This window comes from Rattus norvegicus, chromosome 10, assembly GCF_021556685.1.
Source record: "Rattus norvegicus strain SHRSP/BbbUtx chromosome 10, alternate assembly SHRSP_T2T, whole genome shotgun sequence".
Taxonomy (NCBI): Eukaryota; Metazoa; Chordata; class Mammalia; order Rodentia; family Muridae; genus Rattus; species Rattus norvegicus.
Window position 1 is genome coordinate 89,670,471 of NC_141543.1, and position 23,822 is coordinate 89,694,292.

The window sequence follows — 23,822 nt, forward strand, 5'->3', positions numbered from 1 at the left end:
CACCCGTGTTTGTAGTTACTCTTTATTGCCAAGAGTTGACACTAACCAGGACTCAGGGACATAAGTTAAAGCAACTGTGGCATCTGAAAAGTATTGCCACGCTGGGGAGAGGACCAAACCGCAGAGGGAACAGATCCCGGGAAAGGGATGTGAGGAGGTGGTAATGTCCACGGAGAACATCTCTTTTCTTCCTTAGACCATAGAAATGTCTAATCCCTCTTTGTGTCCAAAGAGACAAAGTGAGGTCTGGGTCTTAGCTACCTAGGGCTAAGTGAGGGGCTAAAGGTAGAGGGAGTTCCCAGCGTAACCACAAGGAAACAAAGGTTTAAACCCCAGAACCAAGCTTCCAAGAGTCGTTTTTAGTCACAGGATGACACAGGGAGGCCGGCTGTTGGTGATCTTTTCTAAGGGTTCTCCATTGCTGGCTCTTCGGATAGCTTCCATGAGCTATTGGACAAAGACATGGGCCAGTGTCATGCATAGGAGAAGAGGGTGTGTCTCGTCTCAGCCACCCTCCCGATGCTGCAAATACTCACATCTTTCTCATAAGGAAAACCCCCATTCTCCAGCTTGGAGAACACCAGCTGCCCATTGATCTCAATCTCGAAGGCCCCTAATAGGAAATAAACGCAAGAATGAGCTAAGAACGGGCAGAGGTTCAGGGAGGTCCTTGACACTATTGAGACTCCAGTCAAAACTGTTCATGGTCTCTGCAGACACCATTCGCGAGACCCGGTTTTCAGATCTTTAAGCCATTCAGCCCAAGAACCAAGGGAGTCCTCACCCATGTTCCTTTCATTACGCCATTAAGAGTTCCTTCAAACCCACGGTAGGCAGTTTTGCTATGTGCAAGACATTGCTAGCGGCTCTATGTACAGCAGCCAATGTCAGTTCTAGAAGGCAGGAGAGCTGGAGTTTATAACACGGACTAAGCAGGTGCTCTGCGGACCTCACCTGTCCCCCCGAGTCGCGACTCAATCTCGATGCCCGGATACTCCTCCTTCACGGCGCTTGCCAGCTCCAGGTAGGTCGCCTCAAAGCCGCAGGGTTTACTGGGGAGAAGAGACGTGGGGTGAGCTGGGGTTCCGGGGGTGGGGCCTCCCGTGGGCCCACCCCCATCTTGCCGGCGAGCACAAGAGGCTCCTTTTCAACCCGAGGGGCTCACCAGTACTCCACCACGATGTGGACTCCACTGCCTGCTTCCACCTCCCCGGGAGGGGGCACCACGGACACCTGCCCTGGCTCCCCACTCATTGCTGCCCGCTCTGCTGCAGGGCTGCTTCCGGGTGTGACGCCACGTTAAAGTCACGTGGGGGCGTGGCCAGGGCGTGGCCGGACCTCGCATTGCGTCTGGGTGCCCTCTGCCGTCAGCTGGTACTGCTACATCTTGATCCAGCGGGAAAGCCAGTATCCTGGACCAGCATTGCTGGATTTCTTTGGCATCCAATGCTCACTGGACACAATGGATTTGCTTACTAACGAACTGCCTGTGATTGCAAAGCTATTTTCCATTTACAAAAGACAGAGAGAATGGGGCAAGCGGCTGCGGTAGCTGATGGTTTGTGATTGTTGGTATTTCCCGCTAGCATTTGAAACTACACCATAGTTACATCCCAAGTTTTTTTTAACTTTTAAGAATATTTTAATTACGTATATATGTGTGTTAAGTGTGAATTTGTGCACGCGAAGGCATATTTTAAAATTTATTACATTTATTTTTTAATTTGTAGATGAGTGTGTGTTGGTGGTGGGGGCCATGCCACAGCATGCTTTGGAAGGTCAGAGAACGGCAACTTTCAGCGTTCGATCTCCTCCATCTATCATGTGGGTCCCAGGGATTGAACGCAGGCTCTGTCTCAAAGCTCTGTCTCTTACAGGTTAAGCTATCTCATCAGCCTAATCGTCTAGTTCTTTTGACTCTGAAGTGCCTCTTTTCATCCCAGCCTCTTACTAGAGGGCTAGATCATTGAGCCCAGTTTGTAATTCTGGATCGAGGCAGTCTGGGTCCTCCCTGCCTCTTCCTTCCCCGAAGCACCACTACAGTATCATAACAAGTGACCCATTCTGGTGTCCCTTGACTGCCCATCGCTTGCTCAGTTTGTGTTTGCTGAGTTCTGTCGTCATTCCATCCAGTTATAGGACATTTCCATCGATCTAAAAAGGTCTTTCCTGTTTGCTTACAGTCTAGCCCTAAGCAATCCCTATCTGCTAAACTTTTCTGGACGTTTCACATACACTGGCTCTTGCCGCATGAGAGCAAGCCTCCATCCAGGGGTGTGTTCCAGGAGTTCGTTTTTATTCATGAATAGTATTTCATTCTGATGTAGAGATAAAGCACAGATTATTTATCTATCGACGTTAATCTGGGTTCCTGTGGGTTTTGTCTATTTTGAATAATGTCGCTGTAAATGTCTTGCAGATGACTGTGTGTGCATGTGTGTGCCTATGTATGCCTATGTGCTGCCATTTCTCTTAGGTAGGTTCCTTGGAGCAGAATTAAAAATATTGGGTGGCTTGGGGCTGGGGATTTAGCTCAGTGGTAGAGCGCTTACCTAGGAAGCGCAAGGCCCTGGGTTCGGTCCCCAGCTCCGGAAAAAAAGAACCAAAAAAAAAAAAAAATATTGGGTGGCCTGGGAAATTTACATTTAACTCTTTATGGGTTGCTTACTCACCTGCTTGGCTTTTTCTAAGCAGCTGTCATTTCGCAATACCAACAGCAACACAGTACACAAGGATTGGTTTCTTCATAGCCAAATATTAGTTGTCTGTCTCTTTGATGATAGTTATTCTATTAGGTAATGCTATTGGCTATCTTTTCAAATGGTCCCATTTTTATCCTTCTTTCTTGTTTTTTGTTTTTTTAAAGATTTATTTATTTTATATAAGTACACTGTAGCTGTCTTCAGACACACCAGAAGAGGGCATCAGACCTCATTACATATGGTTACGAATCACCACGTGGTTGCTGGGATTTGAACTCAGGGCCTCTGGAAAAGCAGCCAGTACTTTTAACCACTGAACCATCTCTCCAGCCCTGTTTGTTTTTTATAGACAGGGTTTTTGGCCATCCTGGGGACCGAACTCAGGGCCTTACGATTGCTAGGCAAGCGCTCTACCACTGAGCTAAATCCCCAACCCCCATAGCCCAGTTTAATTGGGTTACTTTTTCTTAGTATTGTTATCTAAGAGTTATTTATGTATCTTACATATAATATCTCACACGAAATAGGTATTTACAAGTGTTTTTCTCTTGGTATTTGCAGCATATGCACACTGAATTAATATAAGTGCTTAACATTTTTTTTAAAGATTTATTTATTCTATATAAGTACACCATAGCTATCTTTTCAGACACACCAGAAGAGGGCATCAGATCTCATTACGGATGATTGTGAGCCACCATGTGGTTGTTGGGAATTAACTTGGGACCTCTGGAAGAGCAGCTAGTGCTCTTGACTACTGAGCCATCTCTCCAGCCCTAAAATTTTTTTCTTTAAAAAATTCTTTGTCAGCCAGCAGTGGAGACACAAGCTTTTAATCCCCACACTTGGGAAGCAGAGGCGGGTAGATTTCTGGGTTCAGGCCAGCCTGGACTACACAGCTAGTTCCAGGACAGGTAAGGCTACACAGAGAAACCCTGTGTGGAAACACCATAAATAAATAAATAACCTTTTGACTAGCCCAAGGCTACAGATTTCCTTCCATTGTTATTTATTTAACTGTCTTCGATGTTTTGTTGTGATTTTTTTTCTTTTTTTTTATTCATTTATTATTTATAAGTACACTGTAAGTATCTTCAGACACACCAGAAGGGGGCATCAGATCTCTTTACAGATGGTTGTGAGCCACCATGTGGTTGCTGGGAATTGAACTCATGACCTCTGGAAGAGCAGTCGGGTGCTCTTAACCGCTGAGCCATCTCTCCAGCCCCTTTTGTTGTGATTTTATCACTTCAGCACTGACATTTAGGTTCACGATCTATTTTTTCTTGTTTGCTTCTGTGCTTTTTGTTTGTTTGTTTTTGTTTTTTTTTTTTTTTTCCGGAGCTGGGGACCGAACCCAGGGCCTTGCGCTTCCTAGGCAAGCGCTCTACCACTAAGCTAAATCCCCAACCCCCTTTGTTTTTGTTTTTAAGCAGTGTCTCTTTACATAGCCCTGGCTATCCTGGAACTCACTGTGTAGACCAGGCTGGCCTTGAACTCATATAGATCTTCTTGCTTCTGCTTCCTGAGCGCTGGACCTAAAGGCATGTGCCACCACCTCCTGGCTGTGATCTATTTTTTAATGATTATTTTTATTTAAGTGTTTGTCTATATCTGTACACGTGCATGCATATGCAGATGCCTATGAAGGCTAGAATAGGGCACGAGAGGCCCCTGGAGCTGGAGTTACAGGCAGTTGTGAACCTTTGGCTGTGTTAAGTGATGAGAACAGAATTTGGGTCCTCTGAAGAGCAGCAGCAAGTGCTCTTGACCACTGGGCCATCTCTTAAGACCTAGTTAGAATTATTTTTATGCATCATGGGAAGTAAAGAGATAAATTACTCTCTTAGTATGTAAGTATTAAACTGTGAGGGTGCCATTGTTAAAAACATCTACCATGTGTCGTGGCGCATGTCTATAGTCTCAGCTAATTGGAAGACCCAGTAAGAGGATCGACTGAATTCAAGAACATTCTGGGCAAAATAGCGAAGCACTGTCTCAAAGATCTTATCCATCCATTAAATGGGCTTTGCAACTTTGTCAAGAAGCTGCTGACTCCAGTCATGGTGGTTCACTCCTTCATTTCCAGTGCTTGGGACAGAGGTGGTTTGATCTCTGTGAACTTGAGACCAGCCTGGTCTACAAAGAGAGTTCTAGGACAGCCAGAGTTATGTGGTGAGATCCTGTCTAAAGTGAAGAAGAAGAAGAAGAAGAGGAGGGGGGGAGGAGGAAGAAGAGGAGGAAGAGGAGGGGGAGGAGGAGAAGGGGGAGGGGGAGGAGGAGAAGCAGGAGGGGGAGGAGGAAGAGGAGGGGGGAGGGGGAGGAGGGGGAGGAGATACTGCTAAAAACATAAAGCTTTCCATTTGGACTCTCAATGCTTTCATGGATCTATATACAAATGGTAACTTGAAGTTTTGACTTTCCATACTGTATATTTGGAAAGGATTCACTAGAAACTGGAATTTGATGCTTGGTAGTCTAGATATCCATGTTCATTTTCCAACTAAGGTATTCTTAAAATTAGAAACAGTATTCATTCTGAGTGTATGCGTGAGGCAAGTTCAATTCCCAGCACCCACATCGTAGCTCACAACCATCTCTAACTCCAGTTCCAGCAGCTCTGATGTCCTCTTCTGGCCTCCTTGGGCATCAGGCAAGAACGTGCTATACTTAAATACTTAAATACCTACAAACACAGACACATAAATAAAAAAGTCTTTAAAACAAAAATTAAGCAGAAAGCCTTGTAACAACAAAACCTAGGCTTTATTTATCTGCTTGCTTGTTCGTTGGCTCGTTTGTTTATTTATTGAAACAGTGTTTCTTGTGTAGCCTTGGCTATCCTGGAACTAGCTCTGTGGACAAGGAAGGCTTTCAACTCACAGAGATCCACCTGCCTCAGCTTCTGAACTGCTGGGATTAAAGGCATGCACTATCACTACCTGACCAAAAACTAGGTTTGTTTTCTTAATTTTTTTTTAGATTTATTTATTTACTTTTGGTTCATTTTATTTATTTACTTTATGTATGAGTGCTATGCTGTACACCTGCAGGTCAGAAGAGGGCATCAGATCCCATTATAGATGACTGTGAACCACCATATGGGTGCTGGGAATTGAACTTGGGACCTTTGGAAGAACAGTCAGTGCTCTTAAACACTGAGCCGTCTCTCCAGTCCAGCTGTAAGAGCATCATAAGACAAGGAGCATTGGTGAACCGGTTCCTGTACTCTTTTTTTTTTTTTTTTCGGAGCTGGGGACCAAACCCAGGGCCTTGCGCTTGCTAGGCAAGCGCTCTACCACTGAGCTAAATCCCCAACCCTCCTGTACTCTTTATCTTCTTTTGGTTGGAGATGGGCTTGCTGTGGCCTACCTCAGGCTGGCCTTGAACCTTTAACTCTCCTCAGTACTGGGATTACACATTCAGCTTGTTGTGACTTTTATCCTAAATTTAAATCAGCTTATACATATTTAAAGTTCATCTTGGTAGGCAAGAAGGTTAAGGAGTTAGTCATTTGAGGTCAAATCTGATGCCATCAGTTTGCTTCCCAGAATCCACTATGCAACCAGTTCCTTATGAATCTTTTGGCAAGTCCTGACACACAGCCTTGTGCACCTACCCCATAAGGTCCCAGACAGAATGGTTCCCAAGCTCCTACAAGCCACTATCTCCTACTGCTAGCCCCTCCTGTTTCCTCCCTGGGACCTCAAATCTGCTCTTCACCCACCATGTCCTTGAAGTCCTATTTCGAGATCAGCGTTTCTCAACCTGTGGGTCTCCACTCTTTAGTGGGGCTGTGGGTGTCGACTGACCCTTTCACAGGGGTTGCTAAGATCATTGGAAGACATATATTTACATATGGTTCACAACAGTTGCAAAATAACAGTTATGAAGCAGCAGCAAAAATAATTTTATGGTTGGGGTCACCACAACATGAGGAACTGTATTAAAGGGCTGCAGCATTAGGAAGGTTGAGAACCACTGTTTTGAATGGAATCCTGGGGCTGGAGAGGGGATGGCTCAGAGGTTAAGAGCACTGACTGCTCTTCCAGAGGTCCTGAGTTCAATTCCCAGCAACCACTTGGTGGCTCACAACCACACATAATGAGATCTGGTGCCCTCTTCTGGCCCTCAGGCATACATGCAGGGAGAACATTGTATATGTAATAAATAAATTAAAAAAAAAAAAGTCTTTGTAAAAGAAAGAAATGGAGCCAGGCATGGTGGCACATACCTTTAATCCCACCACTCTGTTTTGAGGCCAGGCCGGTCTACAGAGCGAGTTCCAGGACAGCTAAGGCTACACAGAGAAACTCTGTCTCGAAAAACAACAGCAACAACAACAACAACACACACACAGAGACAGAGAGGGACATACACACACACACACACACACACATATGCAGAGAGAGAGAGAGAATGAGAGAGAGAAATGGAGAATGGAATCACTCAGCCCTCTGAGTCTGGCTTTCCTCCAGCCTTCTACATAGTAATCTTTCAGAGTGCAGCCCTGCCTGTGTCTCTCCTTGCAGGGTCTGGCTTCTGCCCACCACTCCTGCCAGTCTGGACAAACAGGATGGATGGCTCTCAAACCTGGTTTGCAAAACAGCCACCTGCGGGCTTGTCAATATCTCACATTCCTGGGGCTCTGCCTCAGAGCTGGAGACTCTGGTAGCTGAGGAGGGGCCCACGGATCTGCTCTTCCCATAGCAGCTTAAGAGACTTGGAGACCGTGCTCCCCGCCTTTTAAGAGCTGCAGTGGTTTTTCTCCACCCCTCCTGTACCTGCACAACCTGCCCAGGCTCACCTGATGGCCTCCTTTCCTGTCCACCCCCACTCGCTTAGCTCTGCCTTCTGTGTTCCCTCCCAGCAGTTGCTTCTGTCCAGCATGGTGGGTTAACCTCTCTGGTTCCCACTCACCCCAGGTTCCTCCCTGGCTTTATTTTCATGGCCTTCCCTGCCTCCCATGAGTCACTCCACCTGACAAACTTGTCACCTGTCATTTCTTATTTGTGTGACTCTTAAAGGTCAGTCTCCCTGATTGGTTTGCGGCCAGCTAAGGGCGGGTCTGTTTTTGTTGTTTTGCTCTGTATACCCAGCACCAAGCACAGATCTGCTAGGTTGGATGTGAGTAAATTGTCTCCTGTGACTTATTCAAATTGCTTCCTGGCCCAAGTAACCTGCCCCCTTCCCCACCTTTTTTTTTTCTTCTTCTTCTTTTTTTTGGAGCTGGGGACAGAACCCAGGGCTAGGCAAGCGCTCTACCACTGAGCTAAATCCCCAACCCCCCTTCCCTACCTTTTTACTTTGCCCCGTTCATACTAGTCTGTTAGTCTCTCTCTCTCTCTCTCTCTCTCTCTCTCTCTCTCTGACACAGGGTTTCTCTGTATAGTCCTCACTGTCCATGTAGACCAGGCTGGCCTCGAACTCAGAGATCCACCTGCTCCTGCCTCTGGAAAGCTGGGATTAAAGGCAGGTGCTTCCACAGTCTGCTTTTCACACTCGTTTTTCAAGCAGAAAAGATGGGGGGGGGGGAGGCTGTGCTTCCTCAGGGCAGACCCCTTATCACCCCTCGGCTTGTTTGTTTTCTTAACTCTCACCCGTGGGAAGCTGGGAGGTGGCCCACTGCCTTTGATCCGGGTCTCTCAACTCCTCTTCCTGATCCTCAGATGTTTGCTGTGGGCTGAACCAGAAAGCTGGAGTAACTGCTGCAATAGTCATCTGCACCAGGCCACAACGGTCGCCAGAACACCGTGGCCCCTCCCACCAGGCCACCTTGCTGCGCTTAGATTTGAAACTGGAGAGGTGAGACCCTGGACTTGCCTCGGAAGGGAGGGTGCATCGTGGCATCCTAGCAGGGTCAGGACAACAGCCTGCTTGGCTAGACTGTGGTTGGAGGTCAAAGGGCAGGGCACCTCTTTTGGCTTCCCTCTTAAGCCCAGTGCCCTTTGCCCTAGGGGGTGAGATCCGAGCTGAAGACGGCCCCCTAACTTGACCAATGAACATCCATCCCATCGTTGGGATGGGACGAGTAGGAGTGGGCGGGACCGTTTCTGTTTAACAAACAGCCTCCAAACTCCCCTTCCCATGTAGTCAGGATTCTAGATTTTTCTCTTTCCAGCCTGTTCTCTTTGACTCTTCCTTGCCTCTGCCGGGCACCTGCTCTCTCTCCTAGCACCTGCTGCCCTGTAGGAAGGGCAAGAGCCAATTCCAGGCGGTGCACAGTGAGGAGTCTCCACCCCTCCTCCTGCGCTTCCTTCTCCAGGGCGCCTCTCAGGCCCCGCCCTCACCTGCCCAAGATAATTTTAGTTTCCCTGGGCCTGGAATCTGGATACGCAGGGCTCGCTCCATATTCTCCCGCCTCAACATCCAAAGGCGGGCTAACCCTCCTACCACCTGGAGAGAAGAGAGAGAGGGTTCGAAATCAAATCCAAGGGTCTGGGACCTCTAGACAGAGCCAGCCTTTGGGTCCCGGTGTCCCGCTCCTTCTGCTGGAGTTCCTCCAGGTAAGCCGATCGAGATCGTCTCAATCTGCTCGTACCCCCAGCCTCACTAGAGCCTCAGGTTGTGCCCGCTTCTTCGAGCGGATCTGGCTTGCTGCCCAGGTAAATGGCTCGGAGGCTGCCAAGCTCTCCCCCTGACCGCCCTCTCTCGGCGAGGTCAAGCCAGAGGCGGGGGAGAGAGGGGTGGGTGGTAGTTAAGGCCTAGAGTCTTTCTCCCTAAACCGGTGGCCTCAGGCAGGTGAGCTAAGGTTTGTTGGGTAAAGACCAAAGCGGGAACTTCATCTTGGGGGGTGGGGTGGGATGGGACGCACGTTAGGTCTGGGTCTCTAAGGTAAGATTCATTCGCCTGATGCTCTCTGCCCTGCGTTGTTTTGGTTTGTTGGTTCGTTGGTTGGCATCTCAAACCCTTCCCTCTCCTCCCCTTGCTCCCTGAGACCTCTCACTCCCACCTTCTCTCCCAGGGAATTCGTGAATGGGAGGTAAGGTCTCTCGGTCACCTGAAATCTTGACTTTCCGGCTAAAACTAGTTCTTCTAACCGAAGACCAGTTATTAGGGGGTGTCGGATCGGAGGTTGCCCTTCAATGCCTTATTGAGCTCAATTTACTACAATCTGGGGTTCCCATTCGGAGGAGAGTGAAGGAGAGGGAGTCCCTCAATGGTTGGAACTCCGCCTCTCCACGTTGTAGTCCCACCTCGGATACGGAAGCCCAGTCGGCTGAGGATCCCTCCTGGCTGCGGATAAGAGTGGACAAAGAAAGCTAGAGGGGTGGGCGTAGGGTCTTCAGTGCCTGGAAGACAGTGTGTGGCTGATATGTCCGCCTGTTTGAGGAGGCTGAAGCTGGGGAAAGACCTAGGTCCCGGTCTGGGTCCTCGCGGCCGGATGGAGACTTAGTGCACCTGAAGGGCCAGGCGATAGTATTTTCAACATTTTTTCCTTTTGTCCCCCAAGAATGCAACGCCTTCTGGGTTATGAGTCTGTCTAGCCTGGACTCTGCTCTCCCCCTAATAGCGCGCGCGCGCGCGCGCGCGTGTGTGTGTGTGTGTGTGTGTGTATGTGTGTGTGTTGTTTGTGTTCTCCTCGAAGGCAAACTAATGATTAACTCGACGGAGAACTGTAGCATTCTTCCCAAATTAAACATTAAAAGAGTTGTCCCGCCCCACTTTATTCTATTGGATGCCCCCCTCCCGGCGGAGTGGGCGGAGCATCAACTTCGGGTCAACTAAGGGTTTCCCACCTCCTCACCTGGTCCTGGTACCCAGAAAGGTTAAGCCTCCTCATCCCTCCCCAAGCCCTGATGGGGTTTAGCTTCGTGTGCTGGAACAGAACCGGATCTAAGGTTACCTCAGGCCACCAGCTAAATTGTCGGCCCCACCAACCCTTCCCCTCAACTTGGGTAGAGTGGATGGTGGCCTTGTTTGCAGTTGGCCCCAAACATTAGGCCTTGCCACTCGCCCTTGGGGCTTTCTAGGTGGGGCAAGATTCAGGAAGTAAACAAGGCAGCTGGGAGGGTAGGAGAAAGGGTGGGGCAGGAGCCCTGCTGGGGCTGGAGAGTTTAGAGTGGCCCTGCTGAGAGGACAAATTGGTTGGGGGACCTGTTTCCCCAACAATGGAACCTTTGCTTAGGCCCTAATCTGAATGTTTTAGATCTCTTGGGCAGGGCTGCCAGACCCACAGCAGGCTCCCCTGCCTCAACTCAAATTTTAGTTACCGGACTGTGCCTAGTCCTGTCCATCTGAGGGGTGCGGTGGAGGGATCTGGAAGCTAACCCTAGCTTAGTTTGCACCTGAGCTTCTGGCCTCACACTGTAATCTGACTTCCATCTACTTCCTCCTCTTCCAAACACCTGTCTAATTGGGTGTTGTTTTCTCCATCTGAGGGAGGGGCACCCTTGCCGACGCTCCCTTCTCTCTCCCCCTGAAAGGGGAGATTAGGTGGGTGGGAGTAGGTGCCAGGTGTTGGTGTCCCTTGCTTGGTGTCTTGAGGATGATGCTAAGTGTCAGGTGTGTCTTGCTTGCTCTACTTGGCTCTCCGGGGTGCTTGGCTGTCTGTCTGTCCTCTTGGCTGTTTTAACTCCACTCCTGCCTGGTACCCCTCAGGTCAGGACATCCCAGAGTGTGTTCAGAGACCCTCTTCTACCAGCCACATAATCTCCATCCTATATCTTGGGGGTAGTTAACAGCAAAGACCCTTGTAGGTTTCAGACTCAGGCCAGTTAGGGCTGCATGCTGCTTGTCTATCGCCAGGTGGTGGGCTCCAATCCTGAGAGACCTCTGGATCCAGGCAGGGCATTTCCTTGCCCCTTCACTGGGCTATCAGCAGGGAGTTGGTTCAAGACTCGAGGTGGGCAGATGATTATTCCCATCCAGGCTGGACACTGGCCAAGGGTGGGGAGGGTGACCTCAGAGGAGCCTCAGGCTGCCCCTCCTCACATCTTCCTCTCTCCCCAGCCCGCAGCACCCCTTACCTACTCCCAGGCTACCTCTGTAGGTTGGGAAGTCGGGGATGGAGGGCAGGGGCCGGTTGTTTGTGTTCCTTCTCAGCCAGGAAGTCCTGTGGATGAGTCAAGGTTGAATGGAGAGCCTGCGGCTGTCCCGCCCCACCTTGACTCACCTGTCCCCCAGATCCCTTCATGCCCTCATGGAAGGGTCAAGTGTTTGTCCTGTCCTGGTGGAGGGAACCCCGGGTGTCCTCACAGCCCTGGTGAGGATGTCTGGCGAACAGTCAGGGTGCTGGGATTAGCATTGGCTATGCCAGGCTCAGCACCAAGGGTTTGCTGGTTCCTGCAGGGAAGGGGCCTGAAACTCCCCCACCCCAAGATCTTTTTGCCCGGTCTTTCCTGTCCTTACTTGTTCTATCGTCTCTGCCCCCGTGGGCGCTAAGGCATAGGTGACACTCTGGTGTGTATGCCAAGTGCTTTCAGACCAGAGAAGGGCTAAGACAGGTGCACAGTAATGGGGGCAGAGTTCCCAGCATAAGGCTGAGTGTGGCAAGACCAACAGGATTTCTCATACCTAGGAGGTGCCTTTAGCACTGAGGCTTCTGGAAAAAGTTGGGCAGGATGAGGAGTCTAGGAAGGCACTCAGTCTGGAGGCTGCTGGGGTAAGAGCCTCCGGGCCTTCCGCTCCCACCATATCTTGAGCGCACGGTCTTGCCCTCCTGATTCTTGTCCCTCTCCACCCCCTCCCAGGGTGTCACTCATCACTCAGCCAGGTGCTACTACAACAGGCTTGGCAACTGCATCTGGCAATGAGGTGCCAGAACGGCAAAGTGCCGGGAAAATCTGGGGCTGAGCCCAGCGAAATGAACAACCTTTCTTTGCCTTGACCCAGTGATTGTAGCTAGGGGCGTGAGGCACGGAGCCTGCCCAGTCTTCTTGAGCTGCTTTTGCTGTAGGCTGAGCGCTGGACTGACAACCACTGGGTACATACGCGCACGCTTCCGTATAAAGTACGCATGTCCTGTTCCCTGAGGGCTCAGGGGCAGCCGCAGCGGCAGCCTGTGACGTCAGCAGCGGCAGCACCTGACATCAGCAGCACTGCATTTTCTTTATAGGTGCCATGGAACTGGATCTGAGCCCGTCTCATCTCAGCAGCTCCCCAGAAGATGTGTGCCCAACTCCTGGGACCCCTCCCGAGACTCCTCCGCCCCCGGATAACCCTCCGCCCGGCGATGTGAAGCGGTCTCAGCCTTTGCCCATCCCAAGTAGCAGGTAGGATGGGGCAATGGGACTGCCTTAGTAGGGAGGTCAGTGGACAGGTAGGCCAGCCAGCGCAGGCTAACACGCAGGTGCTTCTATCCCTCACTCTTTGCCATAGGAAACTTCGAGAAGAGGAGTTTCAGGCAACCTCTCTACCCTCCATCCCCAACCCCTTCCCCGAGCTCTGCAGCCCACCTTCACAGAAACCCATTCTTGGTGGTTCCTCCGGTGCTAGGGGGTTGCTTCCTCGAGACTCCAGCCGCCTCTGTGTAAGTTGATTTGGAAAAGGGACAGGTGGGGTATCCTGGTCACTGAGGACAGGGTAAGTCAGAGAGTAGAATCGCCCCCTGCCTTACCCCAAGTCACCTGCAGTTCTTGGGGTACAGGTGGTGAAGGTGTACAGTGAAGATGGAGCCTGCCGGTCTGTGGAAGTGGCGGCAGGTGCGACGGCTCGCCATGTGTGTGAGATGCTGGTGCAGCGAGCTCACGCCCTGAGCGATGAGAACTGGGGCCTGGTGGAGTGCCACCCCTATTTGGCTCTGGGTGAGTTGAGGTACAAGGAGCTGTGGGCCTATTTTCCATCTTGGGCCAGTAGGTGCTCATCTCGGAGGCTTAGTTACTCTCTACCAACCCCCGTGTTTCACCTTTGATCCCAGAGCGGGGTTTGGAGGACCATGAGTCTGTGGTAGAAGTGCAGGAGGCCTGGCCTGTGGGTGGAGACAGCCGCTTCATCTTCCGTAAAAACTTCGCCAAGTATGAACTCTTCAAGAGCCCTCCGGTGAGTGTGTGCGAGGGAAGCTGGACACACACACACACACACACACACACACACACACTGACATACACACACACACACTCTGGAGGACCCCCAGCCTGGGTTCTTGAGCTCTGATTCCTCATTTCTCTCTCCCCCAGCACACCCTGTTCCCAGAAAAGATGGTTTCCAGCTGTCTGGATACACCAACAGGCATATCCCATGAAGACCTCATCCAGGTGAGGTCTTCACCAATGTCTCCCTCCCGCTTCACCATACGTCCACAATCCCTCTAAGAGTCATCCAGAGTTTCACCCCCTGCCACCAGGCCATGTGTCCCCTCTCCCACCACGGTGACCTTGCCTGTGAATTTGTGACAGTCATTACCGGGCACAGCACCTCCTCCTGAGGCCTGAGAGGAGGCTGGCCTTTCATGCTCTGCTCACATCTATCCTCAGAACTTCCTGAATGCTGGCAGCTTCCCTGAGATCCAGGGCTTCCTGCAGCTTCGGGGATCAGGCCGGGGGTCAGGTCGAAAGCTTTGGAAACGATTCTTCTGCTTCCTGCGTCGGTCTGGCCTCTATTACTCGACCAAGGGCACCTCTAAGGTGAGGTTGTGAGGGGTCAGCTCTAGCCTGTCACGTACTTTTTCCTCACTGATCCTCTTAGACCTTTCCACTCTCAGACCAGGGGGACCCTCAGCTGCTCTTCCCTCCCCTTGGACTGGCTGTTTCCAGGCCCTGCCCGAACCTTTCTACCTCAACCCATTTGAGTCACCTACCCCAGGAGTGGCAGTAGAAAAGACAGGCCACTTGAATCAGCCTCTGCTTGTGTGTGTGTGTATGTTTCTGTCTTTGTGTGTGTCTGTCTGTATGTGTGTCTGTGTGTATGTCTCTGTGTGTGGGTATGTTTGTGTATGTATGTGTGTATATCTATGTGTGTATGTCTGTGTGTGTCCCTCTATGTATGACTGTATGTCTATATCTCTGTGTACCTGTGCCTATGTGTGTCTTTGTGTGTCTGTGTGTGCCTTCGTATATGTGCTTGTGTATGTCCATCTGTGTGTAACTGTATGTCTGTCTCTGTATACCTGTGCTTCTATATGTGTGTCTCTGTGTGTCTGTGTGTGCCTCTGTGTCTGTATGTGTATCTGTGTGTGTCTGTATGTCTGTGTCTCTGTGTGCCTGTGCCTATGTGTGTATATCTCTGTATGTGTGTGTACCTCTGTGTGTATGCCTGTGCGTGTCTCTCCTTCTGTGGATGTTTGTGTGTGTGTGTGTGTGTGTGTGTGTGTGTGTGTATGTCTGTGTGTGTCTATGTCTATGTCTCTGTGTGCCTGTGCCTATGTGTGTATATCTCTGTATGTGTGTGTACCTCTGTGTGTATGCCTGTGTGTGTCTCTCCTTCTGTGGATGTTTGTGTGTGTGTGTGTGTGTGTGTGTGTGTGTATGTCTGTGTGTGTCTATGTCTATGTCTCTGTGTGCCTGTGCCTATGTGTGTATATCTCTGTATGTGTGTGTACCTCTGTGTGTATGCCTGTGCGTGTCTATCCTCGTGTGTCTGTGTGTGTCTGTGTGTATCTGTGTGTATGTCTGTGTGTGCATCAATGTCAGCGGTCTGCCTCAGGCAGATCTCCTTAGGAACTGTATCTTGATTTTAAAGACAGGGTCCCTACTGGGACCTAGGACTCGTGGATTAGGTTAGACCGCCTGGCCAGAGAGCCCTGAGAACTCTCTTGTTCCTCACACTGGGATTAGATGTACAATATTACTTCTGGCTCTTAAGGTGGGTGGGTGCTTGGGGAGGGGGACTCTTTACCAACTGAGTCACCTCCTCGGCACTGTTTGCTGTGTGACCATGGATAGTTCCCTGCCTCTCCCTGGTCCTAAAATGTCCCTACCTGGTGGGACACCAACATGGAGATAGGATCTCCCTGTACCAAGACCTACTGTCTCATGCTGCCTAGGACCCGAGACACCTACAGTACGTGGCAGATATAAATGAGTCCAATGTGTATGTGGTGACCCAGGGCCGCAAGCTGTATGGGATACCCACCGACTTCGGCTTTTGTGTCAAGGTGAGGGCTGCAGCCTGGGCTGGACTCGGGGAGGTGGGAGCTGCCTAAGTTTGAGTCCTATCTATGGCTTTTGAATGCCACGTTGAGGAGCCCAGCCTCATCTCCCTGTACTTGCACTTTTGGACAGGGCTTGGGTCCTCCCCTGCCCTAGGGCATCTGAGTACAGAATCATATAGGGGACAGTCCACTTCTCTCCCCAGCCCAACAAGCTTCGAAATGGCCACAAGGGGCTCCACATCTTCTGCAGCGAGGATGAGCAGAGTCGGACTTGCTGGCTGTCCGCCTTCCGGCTCTTCAAGGTGAGATCCCTGGAATGGCTATGGGGCTGGCCGTGCCTGGTAGAAATGACATGGCTCTGCCTTCAGAGGTCTTCCCAGTGAGGAGGTCATCACAGCCCAGATATTTCAGAATACCCATCAGGAAGGGCAGACTCAGTCCTGCTCTGTCACAACATTTCCTAGGCTCTCATAACCTCAGACCCTCTTTCCCCCCTGCCTCCAGTACGGGGTACAGCTATATAAGAATTATCAGCAGGCCCAGTCTCGTCACCTGCGCTTATCGTATTTGGGGTCTCCACCCTTGGTGAGTATACTATCCCGGGGTACGGGAGAAGTGGGCATGCAGGTTCAGGGCAGCTCTTCTGACCCCTTCTCTCCTCATTCTGTTCTCTCTCCAGAGGAGTGTCTCAGATAATACCCTGGTGGCCATGGACTTCTCTGGCCATGCTGGGCGTGTCATTGAGAACCCCCAGGAAGCTCTGAGTGCTGCCACGGAGGAAGCCCAGGCCTGGAGGGTAAGGCCTTCACACACCTATGCATCTGCTGTACTGGCTCCCAATGGGCTTTCGTGGAGGGAGGGAGGAAGGAAAAGGGCTTGGGGATCCAGTGAATGCCAAGGGCTCCTTGACTTCCATGTCCTCCATTGCAGAAGAAGACAAACCACCGTCTCAGCCTGCCCACCCCGTGCTCCGGCCTGAGCCTCAGTGCAGGTGGGCGATGGTCTAAAATCCCTTGGGTGGGCTACATTGCTACTCTGAGCAGTCCTGGCTGGGGTGGGGTGGTTCCCTTGCCTGAATGATCAGCATCTCTTCCCCCCTGACCCTAGCTATCCATCGCACCCAGCCCTGGTTTCATGGACGAATCTCCCGGGAGGAGAGCCAGCGGCTAATTGGACAGCAGGGCCTGGTGGATGGGTAAGGGGCTGGGCTGGGCTGGGTAACAGACCTGGGGGCCGGAAAGTCCCTAGAGCAGTTGTAACCAGGAACCCCTGATAATGCTACTTTGTTTCCCCCACAGTGTATTCCTGGTCCGGGAGAGCCAGCGGAACCCACAGGGCTTCGTTCTGTCTCTGTGCCATCTGCAGAAAGTCAAACATTATCTCATCTTGCCAGTGAGTAACTCCCCTACCCCTGAGCTAGGTTCTTGTAGCCCGGAGATATGAGACTTGAAGCCCCACTACGCACCTCCTTTCTCCCTGTACAAGAAACGGGGGTCGATTGCTAGCCCCACGGCTGCTCCTCTGCCCGGGACCACTGTCTGACCTGCCTTCTGGCCACACCACAGAGCGAAGATGAAGGCTGCCTTTACTTCAGCATGGATGACGGCCAGACCCGTTTCACAGACCTGCTGCAGCTGGTGGAATTCCACCAGCTGAACCGAGGCATCCTGCCCTGCTTGCTGCGCCACTGCTGTGCCCGTGTGGCCCTCTGAGGCCACACAAGCTGTTACAGCCATGGGGCTGCTTATCGCCCTTCTGCTCCGTTCAGTGGACTCGGTGCAGATGGGTGGGATGATAAACAGATGAAGAGCTCCCCCCACTTTTCTCCCACTTTTTTTTTTACCTCCCTCAGGTAATGAAACATCCCCCAGCCCTGTTCATCCCTGACTCCTGTCCCCAAAGGAGGCATTGTGGTCCTCTCCCCTTGGTAGAGCTCCTGAGGCAGTGAAGGGCATTATGAGAGGAGTAGGGGCAGCCCGGGTGGTCTCATGCCCCACCCACACTCTGTACAGACTGAGAGGCCAGTTGATCTGCTCTGTTTTATACCAGTGATAATAAAGATTATTTTTTGATACACCCACGAGTTCTGTCTGGCAAGAACTGACAAGAGAACCAGCAGAGGGAAAGGCCTTGGTCAACTGGAATATGCCCTAAAGACAAAAAGGCTGTTAGCCGCCGGAGAGCTTTCAAACCCTACCAGGTACCTGGTGCAGCCCAAGTGGTCAGTCAGTGCCTGTTAAATGGACAAATGGACAACAAGGGGTGGTGCTTTTCTTTCATTCTTTAGAAGAGAAAATCATAATTATGTCTATGACTGTGGGTTTGTATGTGCATGGGCACATGCAGTTGCTCAAGGAGGCCAGAAGGGGGCACCGGGTCCCTCCGAGCTGCAGTTAGAGCCAGCTGTGTGCTAATGTAGATGGTGGTAACCAAACTCGGGTCTTCTTCAAGAGTAGGCCGTGCCTTTGACCACTGATCCAGCTCTTCCACCCCAAGGGACTGGGCTTTTCTGACAGAGCCTAGATCTAACCAAGCCTGGGAACTGTGATGCATGACTAGAATCTCAGCACTCAACTGCAGAAAAACAACTGCAGGAAACAGTTCAGGGCTAGCCCGGGTTATATGAGACCCTGTCTCAGGACCTCCCTTTTCTCCACAAACCAAGATGAGTTAGCAGCAAGTCTTGGACTAGTTAGTGGACAGTGAGTTCTGACGAATGCCACGGGGAAGGGAGAGGAGTCTCACTTTCCTCACTCCGGTTTTCTACCAACCTTTTCTCCCTCTCTGCAGTCCCCAGATCTGCTTTCTGTCCCTACAGCCTCCCTCACTCAGAAAGCCTGGCAGGGAAGGGAGATGCAGCCCTAAGTCTCTAATCTCCAGCCCGTCTTTCAGCTTCCAGAGTGAGTTGAGACCGTGCAAGCCTGCCCACTGCTCAGTTAGGCTGCATTTCCCCAGAGTTCCATGCCTTCATCTAACCCAACGGCAGCCTTATAATAAGTACATCCAATGACACCCACACCCTCTGCCCGGTTGTGGAGACACATCTTTTAGACTAAGCAGATTTTATTTTGGAAAAAAAAATCAAATTTTGACTTTTTTTTTAAAGATTTATTTATTTATTTTAGGCATATGAGTACACTGTCACTGTCCCCAGACACACCAGAAGAGGGCATCAGATCCCATTACAGATGGTTGTTAGCCACCATGTGGTTGCTGGGAATTGAACTCAGGACCTCTGGAAGAGCAGTCAGTGCTCTTAACCGCTGAGCCATCTCTCCAGCCCAAATTTTGACTCTTAATTCCATCAAACTAGTTTCCCAGAATTATGGGGGCCAGTGAACATATGAGTTGACACGTGGGGACAGTTACCAAAATCAGGACTGGGAATCAGAATGGATAGTTTAGTTTCTACTCCAACGACAGCCAAAGGACCCAAACCCAAACTCCCTGTAAAAACACGTTCATGAGCGACTAGAGACATTCTAACTTATTCAATATTATATTAAGGGACATATTTACATTTTTAACATATGGTAATGGCGTGGTAGGTTTTTAAATTTTTTTAAAAAGATTTATTTATTTCACATATATGAGCGCACTGTAACTGTCTCCAGACACACCGGGAGAGGGCATCAGATCCCATTACAGATGGTTGTGAGCCACCATGTGGTTGCTGGGAATTGAACTCAGGACCTCTGGAAGAGCAGTCAGTGCTCTTAACCACTGAGCCATCTCGCCAGCCCCCAGGTTTTTTAATTTTTTTAAAATTTCTGATACAGGGTTTCTCTGTGTATTCCTGGTTGTTTTGGGACTTTTTCTGTAGACCAGGCTGGCCTCAACCTCAGAGACTCGCCTGCCTCTGTCTCCCAAGTGCTGGGATAAAAAGCGTGTGCCACCACCCAGCGATAGTTCAATCCCTCTCCCCGTTGAAAAGGCTTATGCGATGGTAAACCTTGTAATCCCAGCACTCAAAAGTTCCAGGCAAGCCTGAGCTACTTGGAGAGACTATCTCAGCAAACACACCAAACACCTAGCAGAGGGATGAGGGTTCCGAGGTGGGGGGAGGGGTCTGGGGGAGGGGTCTGTCAAGCAGAAGGGGAAGACTCATTAAGTATTACAGGGAGATGATCTTCCCAAGACAGCTTTGCTGTGTATTCCTGGTTAGGCTGAAATTTGCTATGTAGACCAGGCTGGCCAGCTTGGAACTCACAGACATCCCCCTGCCTCTCTGAAACACACCCCTTATCTCCCCCTCCCCATCCTCCATCCCCAAGCATGTGTTGCTCCACCCAGCTCAGCTTCGTTTTTAAAAAGATCAATACTTTTTGAAATTTTCACAATCTTTAAAAAAAACAGATGAGAGATCCTTTCTAAACCTCTAAGACCCACTAAGCACTAGGTAAACAAAACAGTTCCTCTGCCGGCCACATCGTTGACCTTGTTCAAATCCAAGCTCTACCATGAACTGGGGGGACACCTCGGCTGTCTAACTAGCCAGGTGCCAGGTCTGGGCCCATTTTGCTCCCCTGCAGCTGACTTCCAAGTGGAACCTCTAAGCTTCTGGAAAGACTTTCCTCTGTAGTCTAGGTCTCCCAGTCAGGTTGGCTTGAGGTGACCTCAAAGGTCCAGCCACTTCAAAGAGCGCTTGGGTCAACTTCAGCAAGAATTGGGCCAATTGGGATGAAGTCGACCCACGCTTGGCTAATGCCAGGCTGGGGAGCTTGGAGCCACATCTGACAAACAGGCAAAAAGACCCTTTAACACTCCAGCGTGCCTGCTGGGACCTCCCCTGCAGAGTTCTCTGTAGCCGGGATCCTGGAAGAGCTGCAGATCTCACTGCTTTTCTGTAGGACTTGAAGCAAAGGCCAGTGCCCTCCCCATCTGGCCACCTGCCACGACCCCGGAACTAGCTCTTTTACTGGCTGCTGCTAAAGTTTGGAATTGGGAGCCCATACCAATCACGGATGCCCACTGTTATTCCTGCCAAGGTCCCAGAAAAGGGGCCAAGATGAGTCACCCTTTAAGCATGTCTGAGGAGTTCATCTGTTCCCAAAGAAAAGCCAGCATCTACTCAGCACCTGAGGTACTGGGCAGGGGACCTCGCCCCCTTCGGCCAACCAGCCAATCGGAATCTCTGAGACCAACAGGCCTTCCACTTTACACGCAGGAAACTGAGCTTCAGAATGAGTGACTCACCTGGGGTCACAGAGAAAGTTAGAAACAGCCATTTCCATCCTCGAGGGAGGAACTGGGGGGGGCTCAGAGCCATAAGGAATGGAGAGGTTTAATGAGAGAGGGAGGGAAGAGGAGAGGAAAGGTGGCCGGCCATGAGCGCGTGGGAAGGGGAAGGGGGGTTGGAATGAGAAGAACAAAGAGTAAGAGGGGGTAAGAGAGGAGTAAGAGAGGAAAGGAGGGGGCAAGCAGCCCCTCATATAGTCAGGCACAGCTGGCTGTTGCTAGGCGACTGTGGGGCGGAGCATACCTGACTGCTGCCAGGTAGCTGTGGGGGTGGAGCTTAGACAGAATATCCACCTGGTTGTCCTCTGACTTCCTCTGCTACACATGCATCATGGCTTATGACCTTCCCTCTAAATAAATACATAAATAAATGAGTGAAATGAAATAGTTTTGAGGACTTGCAAAGTGGCTCAGCGGGCAGGGTTTCCGAGGTTGCAAATGAGCCTTGTGATTGTAGTTGAGGGAAAGCTGTGTGGGAGTGAGATGTGGGCACACCACGCACGTGTGATTATGGAAGGTTTGTGCATCCTTTAACTTGCCAGTTTCTAAGGCCTGAGCCACATCTTCCAGCACACGGTAGAATGCCCTCCTTCCTTCTGGGTACCTGACCACTTTCCCCCACAGGATTCCAGCATATTCAAGCTTCACCAACTCTGGTCTACCCCACTCTCTTACAGCCATCAGTTTTTATCCAGATTTCACAGTTTTGGGCTCCCTCCTTCCACGCTGTGGAGCCACCGAAGCCCATGCATCTAAGGGATGAACTTGGTATTCTCCCCCCACAACCCCTCACCCACGGAAAGACTGGGAGATGAAGTGTCCTGGAGTGGGTTTAGTGAATAGGAGAGGCTCCAGACTGATGAGACCAGGCTGCAGTTGGAGAGCGCGTGCACGCCGGAGTCCCACCCACACCGATGTATAAGCATCCACGGCTGCGCCCTCCTGCGGCCAACTCGGCTCGCACGACGACGCAATTGCTGACAACTTGACGTTCTTTGAATACTGCAGGACGAGGACCCAAATACGCGCAGTGGGTCTCCGGACCCTTCCTAGGGTCTGGAACGACTTCACATGTCGAATCCTTCCCTGCGCAACGCGGTGCAGGGAGGTGCGCGCAGCAACCTCGAGTAGGCGCTCCGCGAGTCTCTACGGGGTTCCGAGCGAATCCAGCTACGCGGCTGCAGTGCCACCTAGCGGCCATTCCTGGAACTACGAGCGGTGCCTCCCGAGGTTCCCTGGTTGATTCGGGCGCATTTCCCCTGCCCCTCCCCCGTTTCAAAGTTTCGCTCTGGGGCGAGGGGAGCTCCTACCTCGCTGCAGTGCCCGGAAGGGCGGGGTGAGGCGCGGCGCAGCCGCGGCGCTGGGCTGTGACCCCGGCGGTTTCACTTCTGGATCCCGCTTCGCTGGGGTTGGGAGAGGAGGACTTGGGTGGGGAGGGTAAGGGCGGTACCTGTGGGCAGGCGGGGTCTAGGACTAGGGACCCCTGGGGTGTCACGCGACCCACGCCTTCCTGCGCTTACTTTCCGCCCCTAGGCTCCATTCCGTTGTCCCCAGGTCTGTTGCGTGTCCGCAGCGGCCGCCGCCCAGTCGAGGCTGCAGACCCCGGAGAGGCGCCTGGAGGCGTGGGCGGCAGAAGGGGAGAGCTGTGAAGCCGCAGGTTCGGGGTTAATCTGCTGGCTGCTGGGACGCCTGGCTGTTTCTCAGAAATGTAGCTACCCCTTCCCTCACCTCCTTGGCTCCCACCTTGCGCCTCACCCCTTCACCTCTACGGAGCCCTTACAGAGTTCTCTCCTACGTTCCCTGACCCCCGGGAATCTGTATCCACCCTGGGAAGGGGTGTAGAGCACCTCAGCCCCCACATTCAGAGCTTCCCACAGTTGAAGAGACAGGAGCCTGGTACCTCTTTGTCCCTTATTTCTTGTCCCAGAATCTTATAAACAGTTGAGAAAGTGGCTTCTTGGGGGAATATCAGGCTACACCCTTCACCTCCTGTGCCCGCTCCCTAGTAGCCCTAAGGTCGAGAAAGGTATGGGATGAGGATTCTCTATCCCTGGGTTTGCTTTTGTTGTTAGAGTCCGCTAGAGCAATGGTGTTGAAGTTGAGCTTAGAGTCTCAGCCCAAAGAGACTGGAATACAAGTACCAGCCAGTCTCTCTCTCTCTCTCTCTCTCTCTCTCTCTCTCTCTCTCTCTCTCTCTCTCTCTCTCTCTCACACACACACACACACACACACACACACACACACACACACACAGAGGAACTCCGCCAGAAAGGCTGAGAATGTCATTCCAGTGGGGGTGGGATGGGACTTGAGTTGGTGGTGGGACAAAGTTGGGGGAGGAGGTAGCACCTGCCCCCCTGGTTCCCATCCAGGGCTGTGGTTTATTTGACTAGGCTGCTCTTTTGGGCCAGGGGGGCAGAGGGGTGGTGGTGGGGTTGATGGGAAAAAGATTCTGGGGCTTCCTGCCCCCTCACTCCTGGGTTGGGGGTGGCAGGCGGCTTACAGGTTACATCACTCACGAGCACTGTAACCTCCGTTCTTTCCATTGGAGACCTTTCTCCGTTTGTGTGTGTGTGTGTGTGTGTGTGTGTGTGTGTGTGTGTGTGTGTGCGTGCGTGCGCGCGCGCGCGCGCGCATGCTTGTTACCTATTGGGGGAAGCGCTGCTATTTGGGGGCAGGGAGGCAGCTGCATACTTCACAGGTCAAGACAGAGTTAAAAACAAAACCGCAGCAAACTCAACACCCGTGTCCTTCGGGGACTTTCCGTGACACCTTCCTTCCCCCTGTCCCCAGAGCCAAGGAGCGCCTCCCTAGAGGGCCTCCCCAGCCCAGGTGCAGTGCCTTTGGCCTTT

The 23,822-nt window shown here is 51.4% G+C and overlaps 2 protein-coding genes across 2 annotated transcripts; one reads left to right on the forward strand and one right to left on the reverse strand.

The window, feature by feature from the left end:
* Window positions 1-2: 2 nt before the first annotated feature.
* On the reverse strand, window positions 3-1,296 carry Mien1 (migration and invasion enhancer 1). Its single transcript, NM_001108296.1, has 4 exons — window positions 1,166-1,296; window positions 955-1,052; window positions 537-613; window positions 3-447 (listed from the first exon to the last, which is right to left on the reverse strand). Exons 1-4 carry the CDS (start codon window positions 1,252-1,254, stop codon window positions 364-366), a joined length of 348 nt encoding a protein of 115 aa, NP_001101766.1. The 5' UTR covers window positions 1,255-1,296; the 3' UTR covers window positions 3-363.
* Window positions 1,297-8,765: 7,469 nt separating this feature from the next.
* On the forward strand, window positions 8,766-17,808 carry Grb7 (growth factor receptor bound protein 7). The gene is made up of 15 exons (NM_053403.2): window positions 8,766-9,208; window positions 12,760-12,916; window positions 13,023-13,173; window positions 13,291-13,447; window positions 13,561-13,682; window positions 13,820-13,897; window positions 14,117-14,266; window positions 15,625-15,735; window positions 15,936-16,034; window positions 16,237-16,317; window positions 16,412-16,528; window positions 16,663-16,723; window positions 16,840-16,927; window positions 17,031-17,124; window positions 17,298-17,808. The coding sequence occupies exons 2-15, from the start codon at window positions 12,765-12,767 to the stop codon at window positions 17,442-17,444; spliced, it is 1,608 nt and encodes a 535-aa protein (NP_445855.1). The 5' UTR covers window positions 8,766-9,208; window positions 12,760-12,764; the 3' UTR covers window positions 17,445-17,808.
* Window positions 17,809-23,822: the final 6,014 nt, after the last annotated feature.

Bases quoted from the DNA above. Each gene is read 5' to 3' on its own strand.
- Mien1 (NM_001108296.1), bottom strand. From the start codon at position 1,254: ATGAGTGGGGAGCCAGGGCAGGTGTCCGTGGTGCCCCCTCCCGGGGAG. The intron at 1,053-1,165 runs GTGAGCCCCTCG...TCTTCTCCCCAG, and splicing joins CACATCGTGGTGGAGTACTG to TAAACCCTGCGGCTTTGAGG. The intron at 614-954 runs GTGAGGTCCGCA...ATTTCCTATTAG, and splicing joins GTCGCGACTCGGGGGGACAG to GGGCCTTCGAGATTGAGATC.
- Grb7 (NM_053403.2), top strand. From the start codon at position 12,765: ATGGAACTGGATCTGAGCCCGTCTCATCTCAGCAGCTCCCCAGAAGAT. The intron at 16,318-16,411 runs GTGAGTATACTA...TTCTCTCTCCAG, and splicing joins ATTTGGGGTCTCCACCCTTG to AGGAGTGTCTCAGATAATAC. The intron at 16,529-16,662 runs GTAAGGCCTTCA...CCTCCATTGCAG, and splicing joins AGGAAGCCCAGGCCTGGAGG to AAGAAGACAAACCACCGTCT.